The sequence below is a fragment of the Adiantum capillus-veneris genome, chromosome 15, assembly GCF_014529385.1.
Source record: "Adiantum capillus-veneris isolate H3 chromosome 15, ASM1452938v2, whole genome shotgun sequence".
In the NCBI taxonomy this organism is placed as follows: domain Eukaryota; kingdom Viridiplantae; phylum Streptophyta; class Polypodiopsida; order Polypodiales; family Pteridaceae; genus Adiantum; species Adiantum capillus-veneris.
The window spans coordinates 69,777,965-69,802,724 of NC_140945.1; the positions used below are offsets into that span (position 1 = coordinate 69,777,965).

General features: G+C 43.2%; 2 protein-coding genes across 2 annotated transcripts; both read right to left on the reverse strand.

Moving 5' to 3' along the window:
- Positions 1 to 477: 477 nt before the first annotated feature.
- LOC147440847 (long-chain-alcohol oxidase FAO4A-like) lies at positions 478 to 9,268 on the reverse strand. Its single transcript, XM_086482661.1, has 5 exons — positions 8,916 to 9,268; positions 7,554 to 7,826; positions 4,879 to 6,526; positions 2,557 to 2,632; positions 478 to 926 (listed from the first exon to the last, which is right to left on the reverse strand). The coding sequence occupies exons 1-5, from the start codon at positions 9,171 to 9,173 to the stop codon at positions 605 to 607; spliced, it is 2,577 nt and encodes an 858-aa protein (XP_086338787.1). The 5' UTR covers positions 9,174 to 9,268; the 3' UTR covers positions 478 to 604.
- Positions 9,269 to 13,106: 3,838 nt separating this feature from the next.
- On the reverse strand, positions 13,107 to 14,009 carry LOC147440848 (uncharacterized). The gene has a single exon (XM_086483346.1). It carries the CDS (start codon positions 14,007 to 14,009, stop codon positions 13,107 to 13,109), a length of 903 nt encoding a protein of 300 aa, XP_086339472.1.
- Positions 14,010 to 24,760: the final 10,751 nt, after the last annotated feature.

The following is a 24,760-nucleotide window of genomic DNA, read 5'->3' on the forward strand; positions in this document are numbered from 1 at the left end:
ATCTGTAACACTATACATCCAAACTCAGTCTCTAATTCTTTCAATTTAGCATTCTTGATGGCACTCTTACTAAATGTTGATGCAATCGCATTACCTATGTGATCAATAGATTGTGCATATTCACTCCCTTTTATAGCGCCAACTAAGCATAAACTAGCCCGATACGCTATGCAATGAATAGAGGTCATAAACCGATTTTCTCGTTTGAAATGAGTTGTCACCCCATTCAAGCAACTAGTCATGGCTAAGGCACCTATGCATACCATCTTGTCACGATCTAATCACATCTCTGCCAAAAAAAAACTTGCACGCTCATGCATGTACCCTCCATTAATCCTAGAAAAACTGTAACAAGCTATGAATCCTCAATGAAAGTTGCATAGACAATCATATGTTGATCTAAACTCACATCGCTTGATTCATCTATCATTATGCTATAAAAATTCGAAGCCTTAAGACGTTAAAAAATCTTTCTTAACAAATCCTCACTAATATAATGCACAAAAGAGCTACATGACTTGTCATTTTGATAAAGATCCCTCATCAAATAAGGACATGCACAAATTTCTAATAAGTCAAGCATAGATGTAAACTTACTGAATGCCTAGTCCTCTTTTGCCACATAATAGGCTACAGCAAACAGTCTCTTGGTACTCACCATAGCCACGTCTGCTCGTTTTTGAACCCCATCGTCTATGGTCATCTTGCTTTTCCCAAACATGTAGTGTGCATCTTGATCAGCCCTAGTACCTGCATGTTCGGTCAATGCACTATGTTGCATATTGATAGAACCATTCTTACCAAACTCGCTTCTTGAATTCTTGACCTGCTTGCAATACTTACAAAGAAATAGAGCACTTAAAGGCTCAAACTCTACCCATTCAAAAGCACCACTACCTCCAGCCCAAGCAGGATTCCATGAAAGTCTACGTATGGCTTTTTGAGACTTGGAATCTTTATTGTCACTTCATACCAAATTACTGCTTTCTTGCACTTGCATCTCCTCGATAGAAGAGCCATCTTTCGTACGACGTCTCTTCTTGGTTTTCTTGGAAGGGGGTTGCTCGTTCGTGAAGTGTGGCATAGCCCATAGTGTTTTTTTAGCCATGATAATCTGCACGTAATAGAAGAGCCCTTTACAAGTTACAATCTCTCTCTCTCTCTCTCTCTCTCTCTCTCTCTCTCTCTCTCTCTCTCTCTACACAAGTCTGATGCACACAAGCTAAGGAGGCATTTACCGATGCTTTGCAATCGGATACATGAGGCCAAGATGTGTATAATGCACATTGCGCAAACGCTCTAAACTTCCATAATCTAAACTTTAAAATTACATTTCACCAAAGCTTTGAAGGTCGGTATCTGAGAGTGCGGAGCAGTGGGTGCAGCAAATGGGTCTTTAGTAATTCCTGTCGTTGCGCACCAGGCCTTCCAGAAGCACGAGTTAAGACTCTCCTACTCAGATCATGACTCACGACTTGGGTGACTGGGTGCGATGCAACTGCCAACAAGCTTTCAGGGGGTGGAACTTGGCCCTTAGATAATTGGGTTGCAATTAGGCAAAGGTTGGAGTCTGGACTAACCTAGAGTCCGCGCATTAGGCCAAGTCTAAGGCACTGCACAATAGACGAGACAGGCCTTGACAGGCGACAGATCATCCAACTTCCAAGTTCAAGGCTCGACTCTCGAGTCCTCTATTCAATGTGGTTCGCAGTCAAGACTCATGAGTCTGGACAGCCTTCGAATCTCGCTTGTGCCATGCAACAGAAGTTAGAACAGGTCCCGACTACCAGCCTCTCAGAACTCGCCTCTCGCAGCTCGCTGCCCTCGCAGACTCGCGCCAAGTTCCAACCATACCCCTTTTGGAAATTACAAACGTGCACGGCGTATCCATATTTCAACTCAAATATTCAGAGTCGAATTTTTCAATTTAGAAAACTAAAGTTAAAAGATATATAGCTCTCTGCCATGTGGTCCTTTTCCAGATTCCAAAGTCCAGAGCTCTTAAATTCAATTCAATAGAAATTAGTCTTACATTAAAAAATAGGGCCATAGTCCAGAGTCTTCGGAGCCCACTTAGAGGTTAGGAACTTAATACTATCTACTATTTTAGAAATTGGTAGATAATATATACTATAAACTTATAAAGATTCAAAATCCAAGCTTTGAAAATAAAAACATATTATAATATTATATATATATATATATATTAAACCTACTAAACTATCATCATTCCTTGAAAATAAAGACATCCATTTTTTTCAAGCCTTTAAATTAAAGGTGTTTCAGCCCCACCCTTGAAAATAAAGAAATTGGGAGTTTTTTGACCGGTTTTGTCCAAGGGACGGTTCTCACGAGAATCGGTTTTGAATTTGAGCCGCTTAAAATACACTGGACCCCGGTTTGTTTAGGACATTGGACAAGAGCTTTTCAATGAGCACCTTGTCGCATGATTTCATTCGGCACGGAGAGAGAGCCAAGGTGCAGTTCACGTGAGGGGCTGGTTGGCAACATGTGTGCAACCAATTGCCAATTTATTGTGTTTCCATGGTGGTTTACTTGCCTGGTTGCTGGTTCTTGGTTGCGAACTGGTAGCCCTCTTGCTCCACCTCTTGGATGTGAAGCGAGAGTGCAACTACGAAAAAGACAAACAATTGTGCAGTAAACACACGCCTGTTTTGATAATCAGGCCGAGTTTTCAGAAATAAAAGTTTCATTCTGGCTGTTTTTTCGCGACCATGTGAACTAAATAGCACGCGGAAAACCATTTTGCGACTGGTTGCGAATTTGCAGCTCATGTGAACTGGCTCCAAGTTCCTTTTGGGGGTTTTACCATACTGCCAAAAAGTTTTATTCGAGCAGAGGACACATCGGATATTGTTCATCCTGTTCTTCAATCAAAGAGTGGAGGTGGCATCATCCTGTTCGTCAAAGAGTGGTGACAGGTGGCCTTTCCGTGTACGACACTCATGTCTGATAGGGGCTAAGAGTTTTCTCCTTGGGTCTTTGATGGTGACGCAAGGAGGCCCATTGTTCACGTCAGGCAACTACTGCAGAATGGGTCGACCGCGTCACCGCAGTGCTCGAAAAAAACTTTTTCAAAATTTCAAAATTTGTAGGACTAAACCTAGGTTTTTTTCGAGCACTGGGACTCCGACTCGACCGGCATTCCCCGCCGTCATGGTCGCTGGAAGGCTGACAACTCAGCACCCAGAATCTGCCCTGTTTACACGTCAACACGCGGAAAAATAAGGATCAAATTCCGCCAGTTTTTGCGGGCTGTAGCCGGTGGCTGGTTGCAGAACCAGTCGACCGACGACACAGGCAAGGCCTTCTTTCCTTTTTAACAATCTGATGAGTGGGAACTTAATAGGATTTAGAGTGTTTCATTGCAAATGCTTCTCACCTGGGTCCTTGTTGTAAAATGCACAAGAAGTTTTGGACAAATTCTCACAATATTTCCCACATTGCGACTTACCTCAACATCATGAGCTTTTGTGAGGGAGGCGCCGCATATCTAGCTAGGTACGATTGGGGCAGGGGACCCCCAGCCCGGTGGGGGGGCCGGGACCAATCGTACCTAGCTAGGTATGCGGTGCCTCTAGAGCAGAAGCTCATGATGTTATGCATGGTATGAAAAACAATGAGAAAGACTCTGTTTTCCTACACGAGAAAATTTCTAAATCTTCTTGTGATATGGTGTTTGCTCTCCCTATTTTTTCCCCTTCTCCACACTGTCAAACCTGTAGAAAGTTCTTAGCTTTACATAGTCTTCAACCTTTGCACATTCGCATGCCCAATTCGCTTATGCCAAATGTCAATAATCAAGTGCATTTGCATCAATCGTAGAGCCAATGACCATACTTCTCTTGAAGGTTACACGACAGATACAATGCCGCCTCCTTGGCCATCGGTTCCACCACCTTCTCTAGGCTGTTGGCAAATTGACCACAGAACTACCAAAGGTATGCTATTCTTAGTAGCTTAAGAGGACCAAATGAAACATATGGTGATGTCCACCAACAAGATCATGTGACTGATTGTAGATGCAACATTGACGATATCGATAGGCAAGGACTTGAAGCAGATACTCGAATGGCACTTTTCGCTGAATGTGCTTTGTCCTCGCATTGAACACTCGGGTGTGGTTCTGGATGCTCTAGACTATTCATCATGCATGCAACCGCATGATGTGTTGATTTAGAAAATGAAGTATGCGTATGATTTGAGAGGCTTAAAAATATCCACTCATTTGCAATGTTCATAGCATTAAAGTACGGTTTAATTAAGTGTGAACCTTCATATTCTAAATACAAAGTTGTATGGTTACATTCTACTCTGTCAAGTTAATCAGAAACTCATGCAGGTGGGCAACTAGCCGAGGTTTTGAACACCAAGATTTTGTATCTATTGATCCAACTATACCCTTTGTGGTAGTCTTTTGTAATTGCAACTAGCCGAGGTTTTGAACACCAAGATTTTGTATCTATTGACCGAACTATACCCTTTGTGGTAGTCTTCTGTAATTGCGCTTCTTCTTTAATATTAATCTGCTCTCGCCCTTTATGGTAAAAGAAAAATTGTATGGTTATATCACAAAGTTAAAGAGACCCTTATTTAGTTTTTAAAACTGGTATTTTAAACCTAGGGCTTGATGGACCAAAATTGACTTGGGCTCAAAGATGTTTGCATGGATGTGGCTTTAACTTTTCCATATTGAAGTATGCAAACCATTATATCACCATCACTTGAGGGCTTGTAAAGCTGCATGGGCAACACAGTATGCAATGGCTTGAGTTGTGATCATGGGATTAATTCCAATGGCAGTTGGGAAAACACTTGCATCTGCAATAAACAGATGAGCAACATCCCATGTCTCACCATTGGGATCTACTGCAGACGAAGATGGATCAATCCCCATCCGACACGAGCCCATCTGGTGTGCAGAGCAGAGAGGTGCCCCTAGCTTCTCAATGCCCCTTGCTCGCACACATTGAAGAAACTCCTCCACTTGTGCCAGCGTCGTCTCCTTGGTGATGCAAATACGGTCACCAAATCGATTATACGTCCCAACTTCTGACGCACCCGCCGCAATGAGAACACGCAATGCGGCCTCGCCACCATCTATCAGGCTCTCATGATCAAGGGGATGAAGAGGGTAGTTGATAATCCTACCGTTCTTGCCCCACCCAATCGAACCGGTCCCACGATCACGTGCAAGAGCAAACACATGTGCAGTGCGAGAGAAACGCCGCATGCGTTCTTTGAAGTCATCACCGCTTAGCCAGGGCACTAGAACAGAGCAGACGCCCGGGTGAAGAGAAGGACACTGCAAGATGCAGCCATGGCCACCTCTTTGGCATTTCGCAAATTCTCGAGAAACTGAAGTGATGATGCCGCCTTCGTAGGCGACTTCATCCGAGGCCCCATCCGCAGGGAAGTAACCCCACATCATATGAACAGGATGGAGATGGAGATGCTTACCAATTTGGGGGTTCTCAAGGTGGCTTCTCTTTAGCAATATAGGTGTGTTCAAAGAACCACAAGAAACGATGGTGATATGTGACTCAACAAATAGCAGCTTATCATCGTTTCCAAAGCTGGCGACAACTCCCACAGCTTCATGTTTCTTTCCCTGAGTGGAATTTTTGTATAGTACTGATTCAGCAGAAACGCTGGTTACAATGGCGGCCCCATTATCGGTGGCATCGACAAGCCACGTCTCTGATGTAGCCTGCTTTTTGCCATTCCAGCACCCAAATCCGCACCATCCACAAGCATGATCGGCCACACTATTCCGAGGTGCGTGGTCGACATGGAACCCAAGTTTCTCACAACCTTTCCACAAAATCCTGTTTTGCCAATTCTCCTCGCCAGGGTCAGGTTGTACTGAAAGGCGCGACAGCACAGCTTCCATAGCCGCCTCGTATCGGCCGCCGCCATTGAAGAGAGGTATACCCTTGTCATGTGCCCACTCTTCCAGGACATGAGGGGGGGTTTTGAAAGAGGCGCTCCAGTTGACAGCAGAGCCACCGCCAACTGTTGCTCCCGCTAGCAAGAGCATATTGCATTCAGCAGTTGGCAGAACGCCTCCACCTTCATACATCTTATCAAAAGTGGGGCCCTCCAGTAAAGATAGATCGTCTCTGGCATAATATTTGCCCTTCTCAAGGATTAGTACCTTGTGGCCAGCCTTAGCCAGCACACCCGCTGCGACACCACCGCCACTTCCAGAACCCACCACTACTGCATCACACTTGACCCCAATAGCCTCACGTTTTCCTTTCTCTCGGCGTGATTTTCCCAGGTTCCATAAGCTTGCCATGTGTTCTACATCCTTCAAAACCTCGAACCCCGCCTCTTTCAGCTGCAAAGCTAAGCCCTCCTTGGATGTAGACGCATCGAAAACCCTTCCTTCTAATGGCCTCCTTGCAGGCTTCTCCACCATCTTCCTATGCTCCGTTGCCACTGGATCCGGGCCGCAATATCCAATTGCCTTCCATGATGGGTTGTGGCCATATCCATCAACCTGTTAGCATGTAACAAAATTTCTCCATAACAGAATAAAAACCCTGCCAAAGAGCGTGAAGACTACATATATAGTGTGCTAAAGGAAAAATTGTTTGGAGCGATATGCCCTTGGGATAACAATCGGGAAATCATTTTATCACATGAATCCACGGCTAATCTGTGCAAGGCTGTCATCTATCAGTTAAAAAAAGGCAGATTTTCTGTGTATGCACAGTTATTCCACATGTCATTCACAAAAATTCTAAAGAAAACTACTGACTGCAAGAAGAATATGCCCAATTCTAGCTTCACCAATTGGACTTAAAGCTATTCTACAAGAACGTTGATTTTCTGATCAATACACCTTCCCAATGATAGCATTGTTTTAAATGCCAAATCAAAATGTGTATCCATCGCAACACTCTGCATTTCACGAACAGGAATTTTGAGGATATCGAGCACGACGTGCACACCCGAAGGTTGTCACCCTACAAATGCTCGCCAAATATGACCTCAATCTGAGAAAAGGAGCCAAGCAAGTGCTAGCGCTGCTTCTCAAGATGCTGAACCCTGCTCTGATACCAAATATTTGAAATTATAGTTGAATGCTCATAGCTCTGTCTAGCTAAGAAGAAACCGTATCGAAATGGAGGCCCCTCCTTCAGCACATTCGAAAGGAGTTCTCGTCGTTCACAAGGTGGGAAGCAATCTGAGGGTCTTGCAGTTCTGCAAAAGCTGCAGGGATCTGGGCATGGAGCATCCTGAGCCCTATGTTCACATGCAGAGCTGCTGTCAGCAAAAAATCAGGAAGTCTATACATGACTGATCGGTGATGAATGCCCTGCATGTGTGCAAAGCAGCAGTACGCTGTCATCCGTTGAAGAGTGAACGAACTGCTGCATGAACGGCCCATGTGCGCGCTACATATATCCACTGTTTATCTCTCTTCATTATCCATAAAAATAAGAGAGCCATAATTTCTATATTTTATAAAGCAAAAGTTTGTATTAATCCACTTATCTAGTAGAAAAAGTATCCAAACTAACCTTTGAAAAGAAGCTGTATGCTGCAAAGATCTTGAAGGCATCAAAGACGACTCGAAAGAACACGTACGGGCTGTGTGACCACGCCTTGACGAGGAGCCTCTCCCTTTCAGGGAATGGAATCTCAGTGAAGCTTCTAAAGAAGGGTGGCTTTGCGCACAGGCTTTTGCGGCCACACAACAAGTATGTCCCCATGCGAGTAGAGAGTAACCACAGCACCACTCTTGCTAGTCTCAACGAGTCAGGATTCAGCTTGTTCTCTATAAGCCCTGCAGCCTGCTCACAGATTAAAACAATAACACAAGAATTATCTATAAGATAAAACAACATCTCACAATTTTGCTTATCCAACATAGTGAATGGAAATGTCAGACATGTAATGAGGGAGCAGCACATGCTAAGCAAATCCTGTAGGGGGCCAATAGTCCATTACTCTACCAAAACACCACCGAAATTTGTGGAAATCCCCAAAATACATCTCAAATTTCAAGAATTCCCCTCCTAGTTTTCCAATAACTCCCAAAATGCCATTAAATTTTTCCCAAATACCCCTTGATAATCCTGCAAACATCTCCACCGACTTTTTTTTTATAGGCAACCCTTCATAGGAAGAATGGTTCTCCCTCATCATTAGCTCTCTATAGAGTAAAGGAGCCAGTTGTGAGACATGCCCCAATTATAATAGGGAAACTTATACATCCCCAATTTAGAGACAAGAATTTGGATTATGCTTGGAATCTTGCTTATTTGTCCTTTTGTGATTTGCTACTATCACTAGCTAGGGCTTGAATGTCAGGAAACCTCAACAAAACTGAATTTTCTCAAATAAAGATATAAATCTTGATATGTCTAATTTGTTTCAAAAATGCCTAGATGCTCAAATTCCGCCCCAAAATTACTAAATTTTAACTAGTTAGTCTCTATACCCTATGTAGCATCAGCTTCTTGGGGGATTCGATCCAATGACCTTGGACTAATCACTCTGAGTAGTAAGTGCAAACACACCGAGTGGATATAGACGATGGAGGGACTGTTGCTTACTTCAAGGGAAACAGCAAGGGGCGGTGAACCCACAACCCTCGTGTTTCGAACAGAAGAAGCTTTACCATTCCATTGACTCCCTCGATTCGGGGGGCAGGTTGGTCGGTTGGTCGACCCCTCACCAGTGCTGGGTGGCTGTGTGTGTGTGTGTGTGTGTGTGTGTGTGTGTGTGTGTGTGAGAGAGAGAGAGAGGTTGCAGGTTGGTCGGTTGGGTGGCTGTGGCTGTGGCTGTGTGTGTGTGTGTGTGTGTGTGTGTGTGTGTGTGTGTGTGTGTGTGTGTGTGAGAGAGAGAGAGAGAGAGAGAGAGAGAGAGAGGTTGCTCACATAAGTGGGGATTCCAGCTTTTGATGCAGGAAGTTGGTAATAAATCTCGGCAATCCTGTCGTCGAGAGCGGGAGGCGGAGAAATGGATGGGATAAAAGTATCCATAAGCGCCTCCATAGCTTTCATCTGGGCTTCTGAGAAAGAATGCGTGTACGCTATGCTACCGCCCATCAACTCTGAGCTCGCCATTGAAGCTTCACAAAAGCACGTACCAACAGGAGGTGAGTGAGGGAACCAGGTTGTCAGAAATCGTGGCATTTATAACACTTGGTTTTGTGCGCGCGATCTCTCTCTCTCTCTCTCTCTCTCTCTGAATGCAATCACTCTCACAGAATCCAGATTCGTTTGCCATCTCTCTCCGTGTGTCGACTTTGTCCACGATGATCTTCATCTGAAGGCTCATTTTTGAAGGGTGACCCTAAACATTCATTTTAAGGGTAAATTTTTATTAAGCTGTATTAGGCAAAAATTAGAAGGGTTACTCAAAGATTTTTCAATATTCTAAGGGTAAAAATAATTTTGCCCTCCACTGAAAGATAAAAGTGCCTTCGAAGTGCATCGAAGCCTTCAAAAATTAGGCCTGCTTCAGCTTGCCCGAACTTCCGAACAGGTCTTCGGGCTTGGAATTTGGAAAGCAAGGACAGGACTTCTCAAGACAGACGTTGGCAATGTGCCAGGGCCTTTCACTCCAAGTGAAGAAAGAGATACAGTGTGTAATAATACACTGTGTATATGAGAGGCGGTCGATCTAATCGTGCCTCAGCTTGCGCACATGCACACCACTGCTCCCAGCAAAAAAGTAGTTTGAGCCCACCACAGGCCCGCCATGCCCTACACTTAGCCATCGTGACTTTCACCGGCACCACCGTAACATCATAATACTAGCCTCAACGGTCATCCCCGGTGAGAGCCATTTGCTCAGAGGGAGGAAGCCCCATTGGCTGCGACATGAAGACATCACGACCAAAGGAGTTGACTTTAGTTTTCAACTCTGTGACACCGATTGCAGTTGTTGTATGTGCGCTTATTGTCGGGAGGTGGTGAAGGTCAAGTCTCAACCGGCCACCCATCGGGACCAAAGCATGTGCGAACTCTATCTATGTTGAACGATTGCGAGCGAACGCTGAACTGCACCCGTTAGGTTGCCAACATTGTCAAACTGACACGGCGGCTTTTGCAGAGGGCATTGCATACCTACTCGCATAGGATTTCAAGCAGTAACGAAGTCCCCCGCCATTTCAAACGGATGCGTTTGGATTGAACGATTCCTCAGCTTCCCTAAGGATCGATCATTGGAATCGCGTCACGATGGGGCATGAGGACAAAATATAGGTGGGTCCATCAACTTTTTGAGCGAACGGCGCGCTTATGTGCACACTATAAGAGAGAGAAGGAGAGGACGCGCGAGAGAGAAAGAAGTGAAGAGAAGAGAGACTATAAATTAAAGAGGAAAAAATAAAACATCTATACTCTTTATAATGGAGCTTAAAATTTTCAAGGAAGGGGAGGGTGTCCATGTGTCACTCCCTGGTTTATTTCAAAAAACACCTTACAAAACATCTAATCTAAAATGCAAAAGTAAAAGGTAAGATTGTAAGAAATGACAACCTTTGCAGAATGTAAGAATTGACAAGCCTTTTCAAATGTAAAGTCAGAATTGACAAGCCTTTTCAAATGTAAAGTCAAAAGACTTTCTATTCTATATAAAGTAAACTAACTTGCGCGACCCGCCTACCGACGAATCTCGCTTGCTCTTACTATGACACAAATTAAATTAATGACACACATGGTATTCATAAGTTCATGGTACACACACACACACACACGCAAAGAGTGCAACATGGTTTTCATTCCAAATAGGAGCCAATCGTTTTGTTACAAAAAAGAGGCTTCTTGATAAGAGAGTAATCATCAGAAACATAAGGGATAAAACATAAGGAATCCCAATCTCAAAAAGAGATCACCATCAAACCAAACCCATTGTAGAAGGCATCATTTAGGTTGAAAGCGAAGCTTGCGATAGACACGGGTTCGCACTCGGAACACCCAGGGCCCAATGTATCACACACTTCGTCCAAGCCGCCTTGGAGTATCATCGACAACATACATTCTCACTTTCCAATTCTCCGCTTCAAATCCAAAGGAAGGTAGTGCATTTATGGGTCGTTGATACCCTATCTCTCTAAGAGAGACATGACCCCGTCCTACTGCCTCGTCTAGCTCTAAGGCAACATGATAGTATCCTATGTGTCCTAAATAGCACGTGGACTCATATAGACCTACCAATAGATGGGCTGGATAATAGTGTTTCCTACAAAAAAGAAAGAGTATGTTAAGAAAATTCCAAACCTATTGCAAGACATAAATAATAATAATTCAAAAGCCATACCTTATGACATCAAAGTCTTCTAAGATATAGACAACATCATTTGCAGGTATGGGTCCCCTCCAAAAAAGTGGATCTATGCTTCATACAAAACGATTAGTATGCTTTAATCATTTAAACTTTAAAGTGAGGCTCAATTTTTTTGTAAAGTTTCAACAAATTACCTCGAATATATTCAGATACACTATCCATTTGTGTATTTGACTGTAGATCGGCTGGCCATCTATAAACAACAACAGAAATTAGAATTAGTATAAAACTTCATTTAACAAAAAGTTAATGACAAAGAGTAATGCATGGATAAAAGATAGTATGATACCTTAAACATTTCTGACCTCTAGCACTTCTTTGTAGACAATGTTTGGGCTGCAAGCCATTGGATTTGCATTTGAATTTTCTATCGATGTTTGACTACCATCTATCAAAATCTTTATGGCAGTAGAAGAACGCACGCGAGACATTGCTACATAGAGCTGACCATGAGTAAAAACAGATGTAGCAAGGTACAAACCTAAAAATCCAAGTGTTTGACCTTGTGCCTTGTTGATGGTCATTCCAAATGCAAGTCTCCCAGGAAATTGTCTACGCTTCATTTCAAAAGGTAATCCTTGAGAACCTCCTATGATAAAGTTGATCCTTGGTATGAACACATTGTCTCCAACATGAGAACCTGTGATTACTTCCGCCTCAATGACCCTGTGATAAAAATGCTTAGATATTAATCTTGTCCGTTGCATAAACCACGCCTTGGATCCAGGTTGCGAAGGAGCATGATTGGAGCATTCTCTTTTAGGTGCAAGCAGTGTGGTGGGAAGCCACCACCAAGATCCAATGAGTTTAAAAACTCTATTGGATATAACCCACCATTACAATCTGATGTACAAAGAGAACCTGCATTCAAGTATTTTTTGTCAAGTCCTCTCATTTTATGCATAGCCAAGTCATTGATTATGGAAACATCCTTATTGCGTGGTGCAAGAATACCTCTGTCCCGAAAGAAGCTTGCATGTCTTTGGACATTTTGTAAGTCACCATATATACTGTGAATTAGGCCTTGAACATTGTTATCTTCGAGTATCATACTACTTGGAAATGCTACAGTATCAAGTAAATCCCCATGACATACATTCCCATTGCCAATGTCTAGTACCCATTTTGCAAAGTCTCTCTCAACCAAGTCATTGGAGCAATGAAGTACACGCATATTCTCTATTAGCTTCAAAGTCTTCACATGTTTCCATACATAAGATCGGCACAAAGAGGCGCTCGACGTCCTTTGGGCACAATTGGTAAAATTTGTCTAAAATCACCCCCAAGGAGAAACACCTTTCCCCCAAACAATGCATCACTTTGCATAACATCTCTCAATGTCATGTCCAAGGCCTCAAAAGCATAACGATGGACCATGGGAGCCTCATCCCAGATGATCAATGATGCTAATATCAAAAGCTTTGCAAGTTGACTATTTACTTTGATGTTGCATGTTGATTCAGAATGCACTTCTATTGGTATCTTAAATCTCGAGTGTGTTGTACGTCCATTGCTAAGAAGTAAAGCTGCAATTCTCGAGGATGCACATGCTAAAGCGACATTATGTTGACCACGTACACAACAAAGTAGTACATTATAGAGATAAGTCTTCCCAGTCCCACCGGGTCCATCCAAGAAAAAAATTGTCCCATTTGATGAGTCAACTGCTTGCATGATTTCATTATAAGTAGCTCTTTGTACACAATTCAAAGATGCTTCCATACGAATGGCTAGTGTCATCTGCTCGTTTGCATTGAACATCCTCTCTTCTGCTATCAAACCACTCCCACATCCAGATAATACAGACGGTCTACTTCGGGCATCCCAGAGTAGTCACAAAGTCGTTTCCCATATGATTGAAGCAGAGACTCCAAGCTACATAATGCTTGATTCTTAGCTATCTCATGACATACACCCTCATCACTTGTACATTCATGCAAATCATAAACATAATCCTCAAAAAGCTCCAAGGAGAATCGGTGCCACATTGTACCTCGACATAATGGCTCACAAAATACCAAGATCATAACAAATAGTTGTCGTAGTTGCAAGCCGGTACTTGTACATGATGCCTCTTGCAAACACATAAACCATTCATCATCATTTTGTAGCAAACCCCTAGCACTGCAAGCTTCCTTGAAAGTGGCATAGGTTTGTCCGTTGAAAGTGCGAAGTTCCTCAAATGATTTACAACCCTTGCATATAGTAAGCAGCATACGCAAATAATAAAGATCGCCTGCATTGGGAACAACATTGTACATTCTCCCGATAGTATCACCTCTTTGCCTATGCAACCACACTTTATTAGTGGGGTTCCAAACCCATTCAGAGGGAAAATCTATATATAATAAATCATTTGCTTCTGGATATTGTTGATTCGCTACAAACCACTCTGTAAGTGTTGTCTTCCTATTATTATCATTATTCACCAAATTGGATATGTCAGTAGAGTCTCCAAAAGCAACCATATTCTGTTGTGGAAGATGCACTTGCAAATGCAATATATCAGGCTTTTCCTCATGCAATGAGAACCCAAAAATTCTCCAAATTGCCTCTGATGCGGATACATAGCGTGCATCTAAATAACTCTTGATTTCATCAAGAACACCTTCTCCATCTTGGAGCACAATCGTGGCCCTATCATGTCCTTTGTACACATACTTATAGAGATACTTCATTGCTGATATGGTTGAGCATATCTCTACATTGATGTGAGCTTTATATCTTAGAGACAAGAATGGATTATAGGTGTAATGAAATTGGCCTATTTAATTTGAGAGTAGCGGAAATTAATGAGAGTACTTTTGAGAAATTACTTTGTGAGCATAGCGGGTGAACATAATTGAAGATAGCAACATAATCATAGCAATTAGTTAACTTGGTATGAACAATAATTTTGCAAGAGAGAGAATTTAGAGAACATGAAAATAGTTGAGGACCAAATTTATGTGGAGCTGGTCCCCCCTCTAATAGGCATTTGTATTATGATTTCTCCCATTAAGAGAGACTTGTTACAATACAATCTTTGTGTTTCTTGTGACCTAGGTGATGCAATGAAGATGGAAAGTTTCATGCATCACAAACATAACATAAACTTGAAGAAAGCTTTAACTATCCCAAGCCTCAGTCCCAAGACCTCAAACACCTTCGAAGGTGGAGAGAGCTAGCAGGGAATGAGGGTAGGGAAGAGGAAGAAGAAACATTTCGTAGGAGAAAGAATTAGTTCCTCACTTATCATAACTCTTGTTTCTAGCATACATAATAGCATAGTAATGAAGAAGAAGGAGATGGCAAGCTTAAGCATTGAAGCATGGCTCTTGGTTGGATTTGCACTCCATATCCAAGAGTGTTGGTGTAAGCTCTCAACCTCTACTTGCTTGGAGAAGGAGAGGGAGCTCTTGCACTTTGCATAGCACACAATGAGAGTGTTTGTGAGTGTGTGTGGGTGAGTATACCCCCTAAGCAGCCCCCTAGCTTGCTTGGGTCGACCCCCCCTTGTAGCTCATGCTTGAAGCTCATTGGACCCCTCCAGGCCTAGCCAATCACAAGCAGGAGGCATTACAAGCAGCAAGGGTAGCCTTGAGACAAGTGTCCCCCTTTCCCCTTGGAGAGAGAGGGCTAGATAAATGCTAAATCAATTAATTAAATCTCCTAAATTATTATTGGACCCCTTGGGTGGCCAACCAATAGGCTTCAAGCACATCATGAGGGCAACATGAGGAGGAACTTGACAAGTGTCCCTTTTGCTTTCTTTGTACCATGCATGCCTTGTGTGAGTGTGTGGGTGTTCTCTCTCATCCCCCCTCATGTAGGGCTCGCCCCCTCCTTGTAGGGATTGAATCTTTGACTTTTTGACACCTCAAGCCCTTCATGCATAGGCCCAGTTCCCACCAGCTTGGCTCATAAGCACTTTAGGCTTGGGCTGGGTTCTCACCTCAAGTGCAACCCTAGCATCTCGAGCATGTCAAGCACCTCAAGCATCTCAATAATTAAGCACCTCAAGCATCTCAAGCACCTCAAGCACCTTAGTCATCAAGCATGACAAGCAGGACAAGCACCTCGAGCTGGGTCGGGTTCCCACGCCTCAAGCTCAGCCCTAGCTTACCTAAGGTCAAAGTCCTTTTATACACATTATTGGAGGTATTCAATGAAGCTAACCCTAAGGTCTTATGCTCCATTTGTTAGCCATGCTCTTTGATAGACCATCTCTCATTTGGGCCCCTTTACCATTGGCCCCGTGTTGAGATAGATCTATAAGCACATGTCTATATCTTAATACTTGTTCCCGTTTATTCTCCCACATTAGGTGATCGATTTAATATGAGAAAATCATTTGGGTTGGTTAGATATTAGATATTAGATTTTATGACATTACCTCTCTCTTGAAATCATAGTCGTCCTCGACTATGAGGTAGAAGAGATAAAGCCTTAGTCATTAGTCAATTTTACTTAGCGGGTAGAGGATCCCTTTTTACCCTACAACATCTTTCCAAGATGGATGACTAATCCATTTGGTGCTTGGGAGACATAGCTGCCGCAAGCATGTCTGCTCTTTAGTCCTTTTCATTCTCCCAAACTAGAGTGACAAATTCTACTTGGTGTTTGAGAGACGTCGTCATCACAAACATGATTCTAAGCATGCATACTAGCTAAATTTGTGCACAATTAAAAAGAGGACTAGTCTTATAAGACAAAAACATGAGTCATTTAAAAGAAATTTGTACATTTTCTTACTCTAATGTAGCATTGTAAGCATTGACAAGGTTCATACTATCCTTAAGCTATATTTGTTGCATCCATCTAGCATCTTCAAAAGGATAATTTTTGAACTTAATAAGATACTGTCGGATAATCTTACCATGTCGTAGTACCTTGTCTTCATACCGAAGAACAGCTTCGGGTTGTAGCACCTCTTCTTGGTCTTCAACTTCGGGAGGGTCTTTAATAATTGGTTCAATTGGTTGTAATGAACTAGGCCACTAGGCTCTCCTCCCAACCTCCCTTTATAGGGTAGGCTCCTAGCCCCTTTCCCTAGATGGATCCCCTGTCCACATTGCCTAGCCCGACCCGTGGCCGTAGTCCTTGCCTAACCTAGTCCTTAGGGTACAGGACTCGTGTCCTGACATTACTCCCCCCTTAAAGAAGAGTTTTCATCCTCGAAAACAAAAGTGGGAAACTTCTTCTTAAGAACACTAATGTTTTCCCAAGTGGCACCTTCTTCAGGTCGGTCTTTCCACTTGATTAAGGCTTGTTGGCGTACATGATGGCATGTACGCAACTCATGAAAATCCATAACACGTTCAGGTTCATGCGGTAATGCAATGTAATCGACCAAAACGTGTTGGTCAATGACGTTGTCGTCCCCATGTAACCGCTTTCGTAAACGGCTAACATGAAACACCGGATGAATGCGAGAGTGAGATGGTAGTAGTAGCTTGTAGGCACGATCACCAACTCGCTTGAGTATTTTGAAAGGCCCACAATACCAAGGAGATAATTTTGGTGTCGGTCCAATTTTTAGACTTTCTGAATGTTCTGGCACACGTAAAAATACTTCCTCCCCTTCTTCAAAGGTAACTTGCCTACGCTTCTCATTAGCGTATTTCTTATACCGATCCTGTGCTTGTCGGACATTTTGACGAGCAAGTTTCAGCATATCCATGTGGTCTTGGAGAAAATCCTTAATCTGTTGAAGTTTTTCGGTTGCCAACCCCACCGCAACTGGTGACCTAGGTTGAAACCCGTACATCAGCATGAAAGGACTGAAGCCTGTTGTGACATGCTTAGAACTGTTGTATGCAAACTCGAGAATAGGTAAGTATTCTTCCCAGTCTGTCTGTTTTTTGCTAACGTATGCTCGAAGCATATCCTCTAACACCTAGTTAACCCGTTCCGTTTGACCATCTGTTTTCGGATGATCAGCTGTACTAAGGTTGAGTTGTGTACCCAATCGTTTAAATACAGCTCGCGAGAAGTGACTGTTAGACTTTGGGTCATGGTCACTAACAATATTACTTGGCAACCCGTACAATTTGTATAGATTGTCCACAAATAATCGTGCTAGTTCCGGTGTCTTAACCGTTTATTTGGTCGGAATAAACTTACAAAGTTTAGTCAACCTGTCTACGACCACCCATACTGAGTCATGACCTCGTATAGTGGTTGGTAAACCTACTATGAAATCCATGGAGATACTTTCCCATTTTCCATTGGGAATTTCCAAAGGATGTAAGAGTCCTCCTGCTTTCAGGCGCTCTGCTTTGTTAACTTGACATTTTTGGCAATGCAAGACATAAGCTTGAATAAAACCACGAAGACCTGGCCAGTAAAACTGTCGTCGTACCAGTGAGTAAGTTTTCTGAATCCCCGGGTGCCCTGCACTTGGACTATCATGACATTCAAAAAGAATTTGGCGCCGAATGTCTGTGTCCGTCGGTACACAAACTCTCCCTTGTGGAGTAGGTACCCATTGTCGATGGTAAAATGCTTCCATCGCTGTAGTTCATCACTTGATAAAGGAGAACTAGGTGTGGAGGTTAACTGTGCACTACCTGCATTGGAGTGAGAAGGATCCCTCTTTTGAACATAGCTCCACACTTTGGAATATGTTTCATCTTGCTCATATTTTCCCTTGAGAGAATCTAAAAATTCACTACGGATTTCCGTGAACAATAGTGAATTAATCTCTGGCATTCAATTGAGAGCATCTGCCACTATATTGTATCGGCCTTTGCGATACCTTAACTTGGTGTCATATTCCTGAAGGATCTCGGCCCACCTGGCTTTTCGACCCTTTAAGTCTGTTTGTTGTGTAAACCATTTGATGCTTTCATGGTCAAACACAATCTCGAACTGAGCACCATACAAATAGTGACGCCATGTCTTTAAGGCAGACACTATTGCATAAAGTTCACGTTCGTAAGCAGAATAATTCTGCTAAGCTGCATCCAGCTTCTTACTTTCGAATGCAATTGGTCGTCCGTCACTGCTCCAATAGCACGGTCACTGGCATCCGTTTCCAAAACAAATGGTTTCAAAGGATCGACAATAGCTAGTATAGGAGCTGTAGCTAATGCATCCTTGAGTGTTTCAAAACTCTGCTGTTGAGTGGCACCCCATTGGAAAGACTTACCTTTGCCTTTTAGTTGGTCCATCATAGGTACAGCAAGGTGAGCATAGTTTTTAACGAGCCTTCGGTAAAAACCTGCAAAGCCTAAAAAAATCTGTAATTCTTCCAGATTTTTAGGAGGTGGCCATTTTCGAATGGTATCCACTTTGGATTGATCCATGTACATGCCATTTGCTGAAACAACATGCCCTAACTAGTGAATTTCTTCCTTGAGAAAATCACATTTAGATTGCTTGGCATATAACTTATGTGTACGTAACAACTCAAACACCTGTCTGAGATGTTGTAAGTGCTCTTCTTCAGAAGCACTATAAACTAGTATGTCATCGAGGAACACAATGACAAATTTTCCCAGATATGGTTTCAAGACACTATCCATAAGTGTCATGAAAGCTGCGGGCGCATTGGTTAACCCAAAGGGCATCACCAAAAACTCATAATGTCCAAACCGTGTTCGAAATGCAGTCTTAGGGATATCAGCAAGCCGAATACGGACTTGGTGATATCCTGACCTCAAATCAATTTTTGAAAATATTCATTTATGCATTAACTTGTCAAATAATTCATCGACCCTTGGCAATGGGTATTTGTTCTTAATGGTTACCGCATTTAAACCTCTGTAGTCTACGCACATGTGCATACCGCCGTCTTTTTTCTTCACCAAGAGAATGGGAGAGGCCCATGGTGAAGAACTTGGTTGAATAAACTCTCTACTGAGGTAGTCAGCAAGCTGACGTTCCACCTCAGCAGCCTCAGAATGACTCATTCTGTAAGGCGGTTTACTCACTGGCTTACTGCCTGCAACCACGTCTATGCCATGTTGCACAGAACGTGTCGGCGGTAGCCCTGGTGGTAAATCGTTAGGAAAAACATCTTGAAATTCCTTTAACAACTTTTGTAACTGATTAGTAACTTTTGCTTGTGTAGAATTAGAAATTGGTGGAATAGAGGAGAGAGAAGCATGTGGCATTGAGGAAGGTTCAACAGACTCAAGATTGGAAAGAAAATGAGACAATGAGTAACACAAGAAAACCTAATCTATTTCATTATCAGAAACGAGCTGCATCAACTCAGCAGTACAAATCAGTGGTGATGATGGTATATCCTTTGCTCCTAACAACAACACATGTGTGCCATGGGAATCAAACATCAAACTGTTGTGCTCGTAGCTACGCTTCAATGATGGACCTAGGCTATGCAACCACTCCCTACCAAGAACCACATCATCCCTTTCCATGTTCATAACTTGAAAATCCAAACAAGAAGAGTACCCTTGTACCTCCAATGGAACAGCTCGACATTGAGTATCCCAAATTTCACTATCATGTCCATTCATCATTGCTACCTTGTAGCGGTGGGTACTCGAAGTTTGAGGCAGTTTGAGCTTTTTCACCAATCCATAGTTGATGAAATTGTGCGTAGCACCGTCATCTACCAAGATGCGCACCTTGTGCCCCTGCATATATCCGTGCATACGTACTAACTCATGTGGTCCAAAGGTTTGTTGCCACATGGAAGCTGTGAGAAAGCATTCATGCACCACCTCAGTGTGTGTTACTTCTACTGTAGAGAACTTTGAGGAAGACTCAAGAGGCAGCAGCTGCACCGTGTGCACTACTTTCTCCTTCCCTTGGGCAGCAGATTTCCCCTTGGGACAATCCTTTTTGCCATGGCCTCTTCCTAAGCATTGAAAACATAGCTTCTCTTTCTTGGCCTTATCAAAATCCTCAGGAGAGAGAGGACCCCTGGACCCCTTGGGTTTTTTAGATGCTTCAGAATTAGCAACTATAAATTTTCTTTTATTGTGCCCGTACTGAGTGCGTGTATTATTATGTGTACTAGCAGGCACGTGATTGTGATGTTTTTTCTTGTCATCCGGGTCATCATGAATATGTGCTTTCAGTACTATGGCTTCCTCAAGTGTTTTAGGGTCCTGGGTCTTGACATACTTCTTAAGTTCGGGAGTCAGACCTCGTATGAACCCTCGTACTTACTGAAAGGGATCCAATCCTTCCAACTTGAGGATAACGTCCCGATAGTGAGAGATATATTCAAGGAGTGATGGATATTGGCGCATGGAACATGTGTCCCAATCGGTCCAATTCCGATCTGCCTCATTGGTAGGCAAAAACTCCTTGCTGAACATTGTTTCGAAGGCTGCCCAACTCTATGGTATGATGTTCTTCTCCTTGAGAGACATCCACCATTTGTAGGCCTTGCCTTCCAGAGTTAAGCTTGTTTGCAGAGCTCTTACTGCATCCGGCGTGCTCCGTAAGGCGTGAATTCCATCCCATTTACTGAGAAAGATGGTCACTGCATCCTTATTGCGTTCCCGGTCTTCTCCTTTGAAAACTGGTGGTTTGAAATTTTTCAATAAATCATCTACCTCTTTGGCAGTGAAAGTATGCAATGTTTCATTAATTGGGCCTTGCCCTTGTGTTCCAACGTGCTCATGCATGTGAGTGTCAGCCGAACCCTTGGTCTGCTGTTGCAGCAATTGAATGACTAAATTAGAAATTTTAGTAACATTCTCATTTAAAGCCTTTAAATTTTCATCCATGACTGTCATGCGTGTCTGAAGAGCACGAAATTCTTGAATATCGAGCAATTCATAAGTATCTTCTCCTGCCGTAGCGTCGCGGGTACTCTACTTGAGGTATCCGGCCGCGAGCCATCATTGGCAGGGTCGGGAATACTGTGCTCAAAATCGAATGTCATGTTGATATCCGAATCCATGGCTACACAGTGCAGTGTCAGAAGTACTCAGAAAAAAAATACTTGATCTCAGTCGCCTTGGCAAAGTATAGCTACTCCGTGTCGTAGTCGATTTCACCCAAGAGCAAAGGAAAAATATTGAGCAAATCGACAATCGATGATTCACTCGAAGGTACGGAGCAAATTTAAGCAGCCAATAATCGGGTTTGCGTTGTATGCAATACACCAATTAATCTTTGAAACGTGTCGACGAAATTAGCAGCCGGCAAGAAGCGTGAATAGACGAATCACTGTAGAGTTATTTCTGATAGGGCTTGCATCATATGCAAGAAGGCAAAACGGAAAGAATTTCAACCAATTGATGGCTTGTCGAGACGTCCAAAAGTTGTGTGCAGCAAATTCGGACTGCTAAGGATGTTGCAATCAATCAACAATCTTATGTTGATGACGGCCACCGAATCGGAGAAGAAAACCGTGACCAACAGAAGGCTTGCCGAGCAAGGTCCCCCTGGCTTTTCTGTGGGAAGGGCCACTATGATGGCCGAGACCAAATCGAATGGCCAAAGGCCTTCAATGGCCTTTTTTGTAGTTTGAAATGCTCACTATTTTGAGCGCAGGCAGTGAAGCCGATTAACGACGAAGGTGAAGATGCACAGTGTGCCTTGCACAGGCCGGTTACGGCCGAGAAGAGATGGCGCAACTCCCTGTAGCCTGAGGGCGACCCGTTCAAGCCCAGCACCCCTCGGTTTCATGCGCCGTAGGCTCTCGTCCAAAAAAGAAAAAACTTCCCGTTTTGGCAATTGGCCCGGCTATTTTTGGTAAAGTTTCTAAAAAGCAGTGGTTCTCACAGAAAGAGGGCTGTTTTTAGGGGCCAAAGATGACCACGCCTAGAGAGAGAGAGTGGAGGAGAGTCCATGGCTCTTATACTATTGTAATGAACTAGGCCACTAGGCTCTTGGTGATCCTCCTCCCAACCTCCCTTTATAGGGTAGGCTCCTAGCCCCTTGCCCTAGATGGATCCCCTGTCCACATTGCCTAGCCCGGCCCGTGGCCGTAGTCCTTGCCTAGCCTAGTCCTTAGGGTACATGACTTGTATCCTGACATTCGTGGCTCTCCTTTGTAGGGCTTAAGTAGGCTTACATGAAAGGCATTGTGTATGAGCCAATGGTTGGGCAACTTGAGTTGATAAGCCGTCTCATTGATGGGCTTCAAGATTTGGAAAGGACCATAGTATCTTTTTGCTAGTTTATCATAGTACTTTTGATGGCCCAGAGGATTTTTGCCCGTCGTTTGCCTTAATCGAGCCTTAGGAAACTTGAGTAAGACCCAATCATTTTCTTTAAACATTAAGGCTCTTCTGTGCTTATCAACAATAGCTTTTTGCCTTTATTGAGAGATAGATATAGCCTCCTTAATCTTTTGAAAAGATTCTTGTAGGTCACGGCTATACTCATCGGCAGCGAAGATCTTCCCATGTACTTTGAGTAGCAATGGACTTTTAGGTCTTCCCTCAATGATCTCAAAAGGTGCTTTTCCCGTAGAAGTATGTACAATATTATTGTAGGCATACTCTACAAGAGGTAAGTACTTTTTCCATTGTGAGCGTTGATCTACTTCGGTAACATAAGTCTTGAGTAGATCGAGTATCGTAAGATTGGCTATCTCACTTTGGCCATCCGTTTGTGGGTGATTGGCCGAATAGAAATTCAATCTTGTTCCTAGATTTTCAAAGAGACCTTTCCAAAAATTACTGGTCATTCTAAGATCTCTATCTGACATGATGGATGTGGGTAATCCATGGTGCTTGAAAATATGAGATATGAAGAGAGTTGCCATTTGATGTGCCTTAATAGTCTTTTTGACAGGAATAAAATGTGCTTGCTTGCTAAACCTGTCAACTATTGTCCATATTCCTGTATTCCCATGGATAGACTTGGGTAATCCAAAGATGAAATCCATGGATATACTCTCCCATGGTGAATTTGGGATATGCAATGGCTGGAGTAATCCAGGTTGATTCCCTCTATCATACTTGGTCTTTTGGCATACTACACATTTTGAAACATACTCTTGTATGTCCACTTTCATGGTAGGCCAATAGAAGTACGTCTCTACTCCTCGGAGAGTAGGTTGAATACCTCTATGCCCCGCCTATGGAGGAGCATGGGATTCATACATAACTTTCTCACGAAGGGAATGGGTAACACATAGCCTATTATCATGGAGAAGATAACCATCCTGCAAGGTGAATGGTTCCTCTTTCTTCCCCAAAGCAAGGGCTGACATTATGTCTCTAAAGTCAGGGTCAGTAGCATACGCATCTATCATAGAGGATAGATCATTGTGAGTAGCTATAGACACCACATTAACTTTGGGTCGTCGTGAAAGTGCATCGGCCACTTGATTGTGCTTACCAGCTATGTGGGTAATATGGAAATTAAATTGTGAAAGAAAATTTGCCCACCTCATTTGTTTGTCGGAAAGCTTGGTTTGCGTCATGAAATACTTGAGACTTTGGTGGTCGGTTCGTAGGATAAATGGAGTCCCCAATAGGTAGTGCTTCCATGTGTCTAGGGCATGTAGAACAGCTAAAAGCTCTTTCTCATAAATGCCCAAGACTCGTTCATCAATATGCTATGGCATGCCCTTCTTGAAGCAAAACTGCTCCAAGGCAATCACCACAAGCATCACATTGGACCTCAAATGGCTTTGAGAGATCCGGAAGCACGAGGACTGCTTGGGAAGTAAGCTTCTCTTTGAGCTTCTCAAGCATTTTGCTCCTTAGGAGTCCATACAAACTTAACGTTCTTCTTAGTTAAGTCATGTAGTGGTCCTGCTACTTGAGAGAATTTTGCTATGAAGCATCTATAGTATGTGCACATACCAACAAAGCTTCTTAGCTCATGTAGATTTCTTGGGTTAGGCTATGCTTTTATTACCTCTAGCTTTGATGGATCCATTTGGACACCATCTTTAGAGATAATATGACCCTCACCGGACGCATTGCAGGAAATGCGGTGGACAGCTGTAACAGTCGGAGGAGCTGCTTATTTAAGCACCGAGGTGGCGATGCTCTTTATGCAGTAACTGGACCAGGTCGCAACACGGTGTCTTTTGTACGACCTCAGCATTGCGTCTCTGGTCCAATGGTGGCTGCTGGTGGCGATTGCTCGATTGTGAGGTGCTGATATAGTGGCACATAGTGGACGCTCCTCACGATGGCTATTGCCGGCCCCCAACTCGGGATTGCTTGACTACGGCAATGCACACAGCTGAAGGCGGGGAGTGTTGCATTGCAACTTGCTCATGGTGCGACGCCTTGCACTAGCTCGAACTCGAGCGCGAGAACCGAACCCCACCGGACTTTTGCTTCGGCTCACACCCCTTAGCGAGCGATCTTCCTCATTAATAAATTAATGAGACGCAACGTAGACCCTGTATACCCAGTAGGTCTGTTTAATTTTGATTTACTTCTTAGGGACTTAAGTACATACTAATATGTAGAGTTTAGAAGCATGACTTTTGACTCTTGTCAATAGTGTTAGGATTTGAATACCCACTATGTGGTCCCAATCTTTGCAAGCA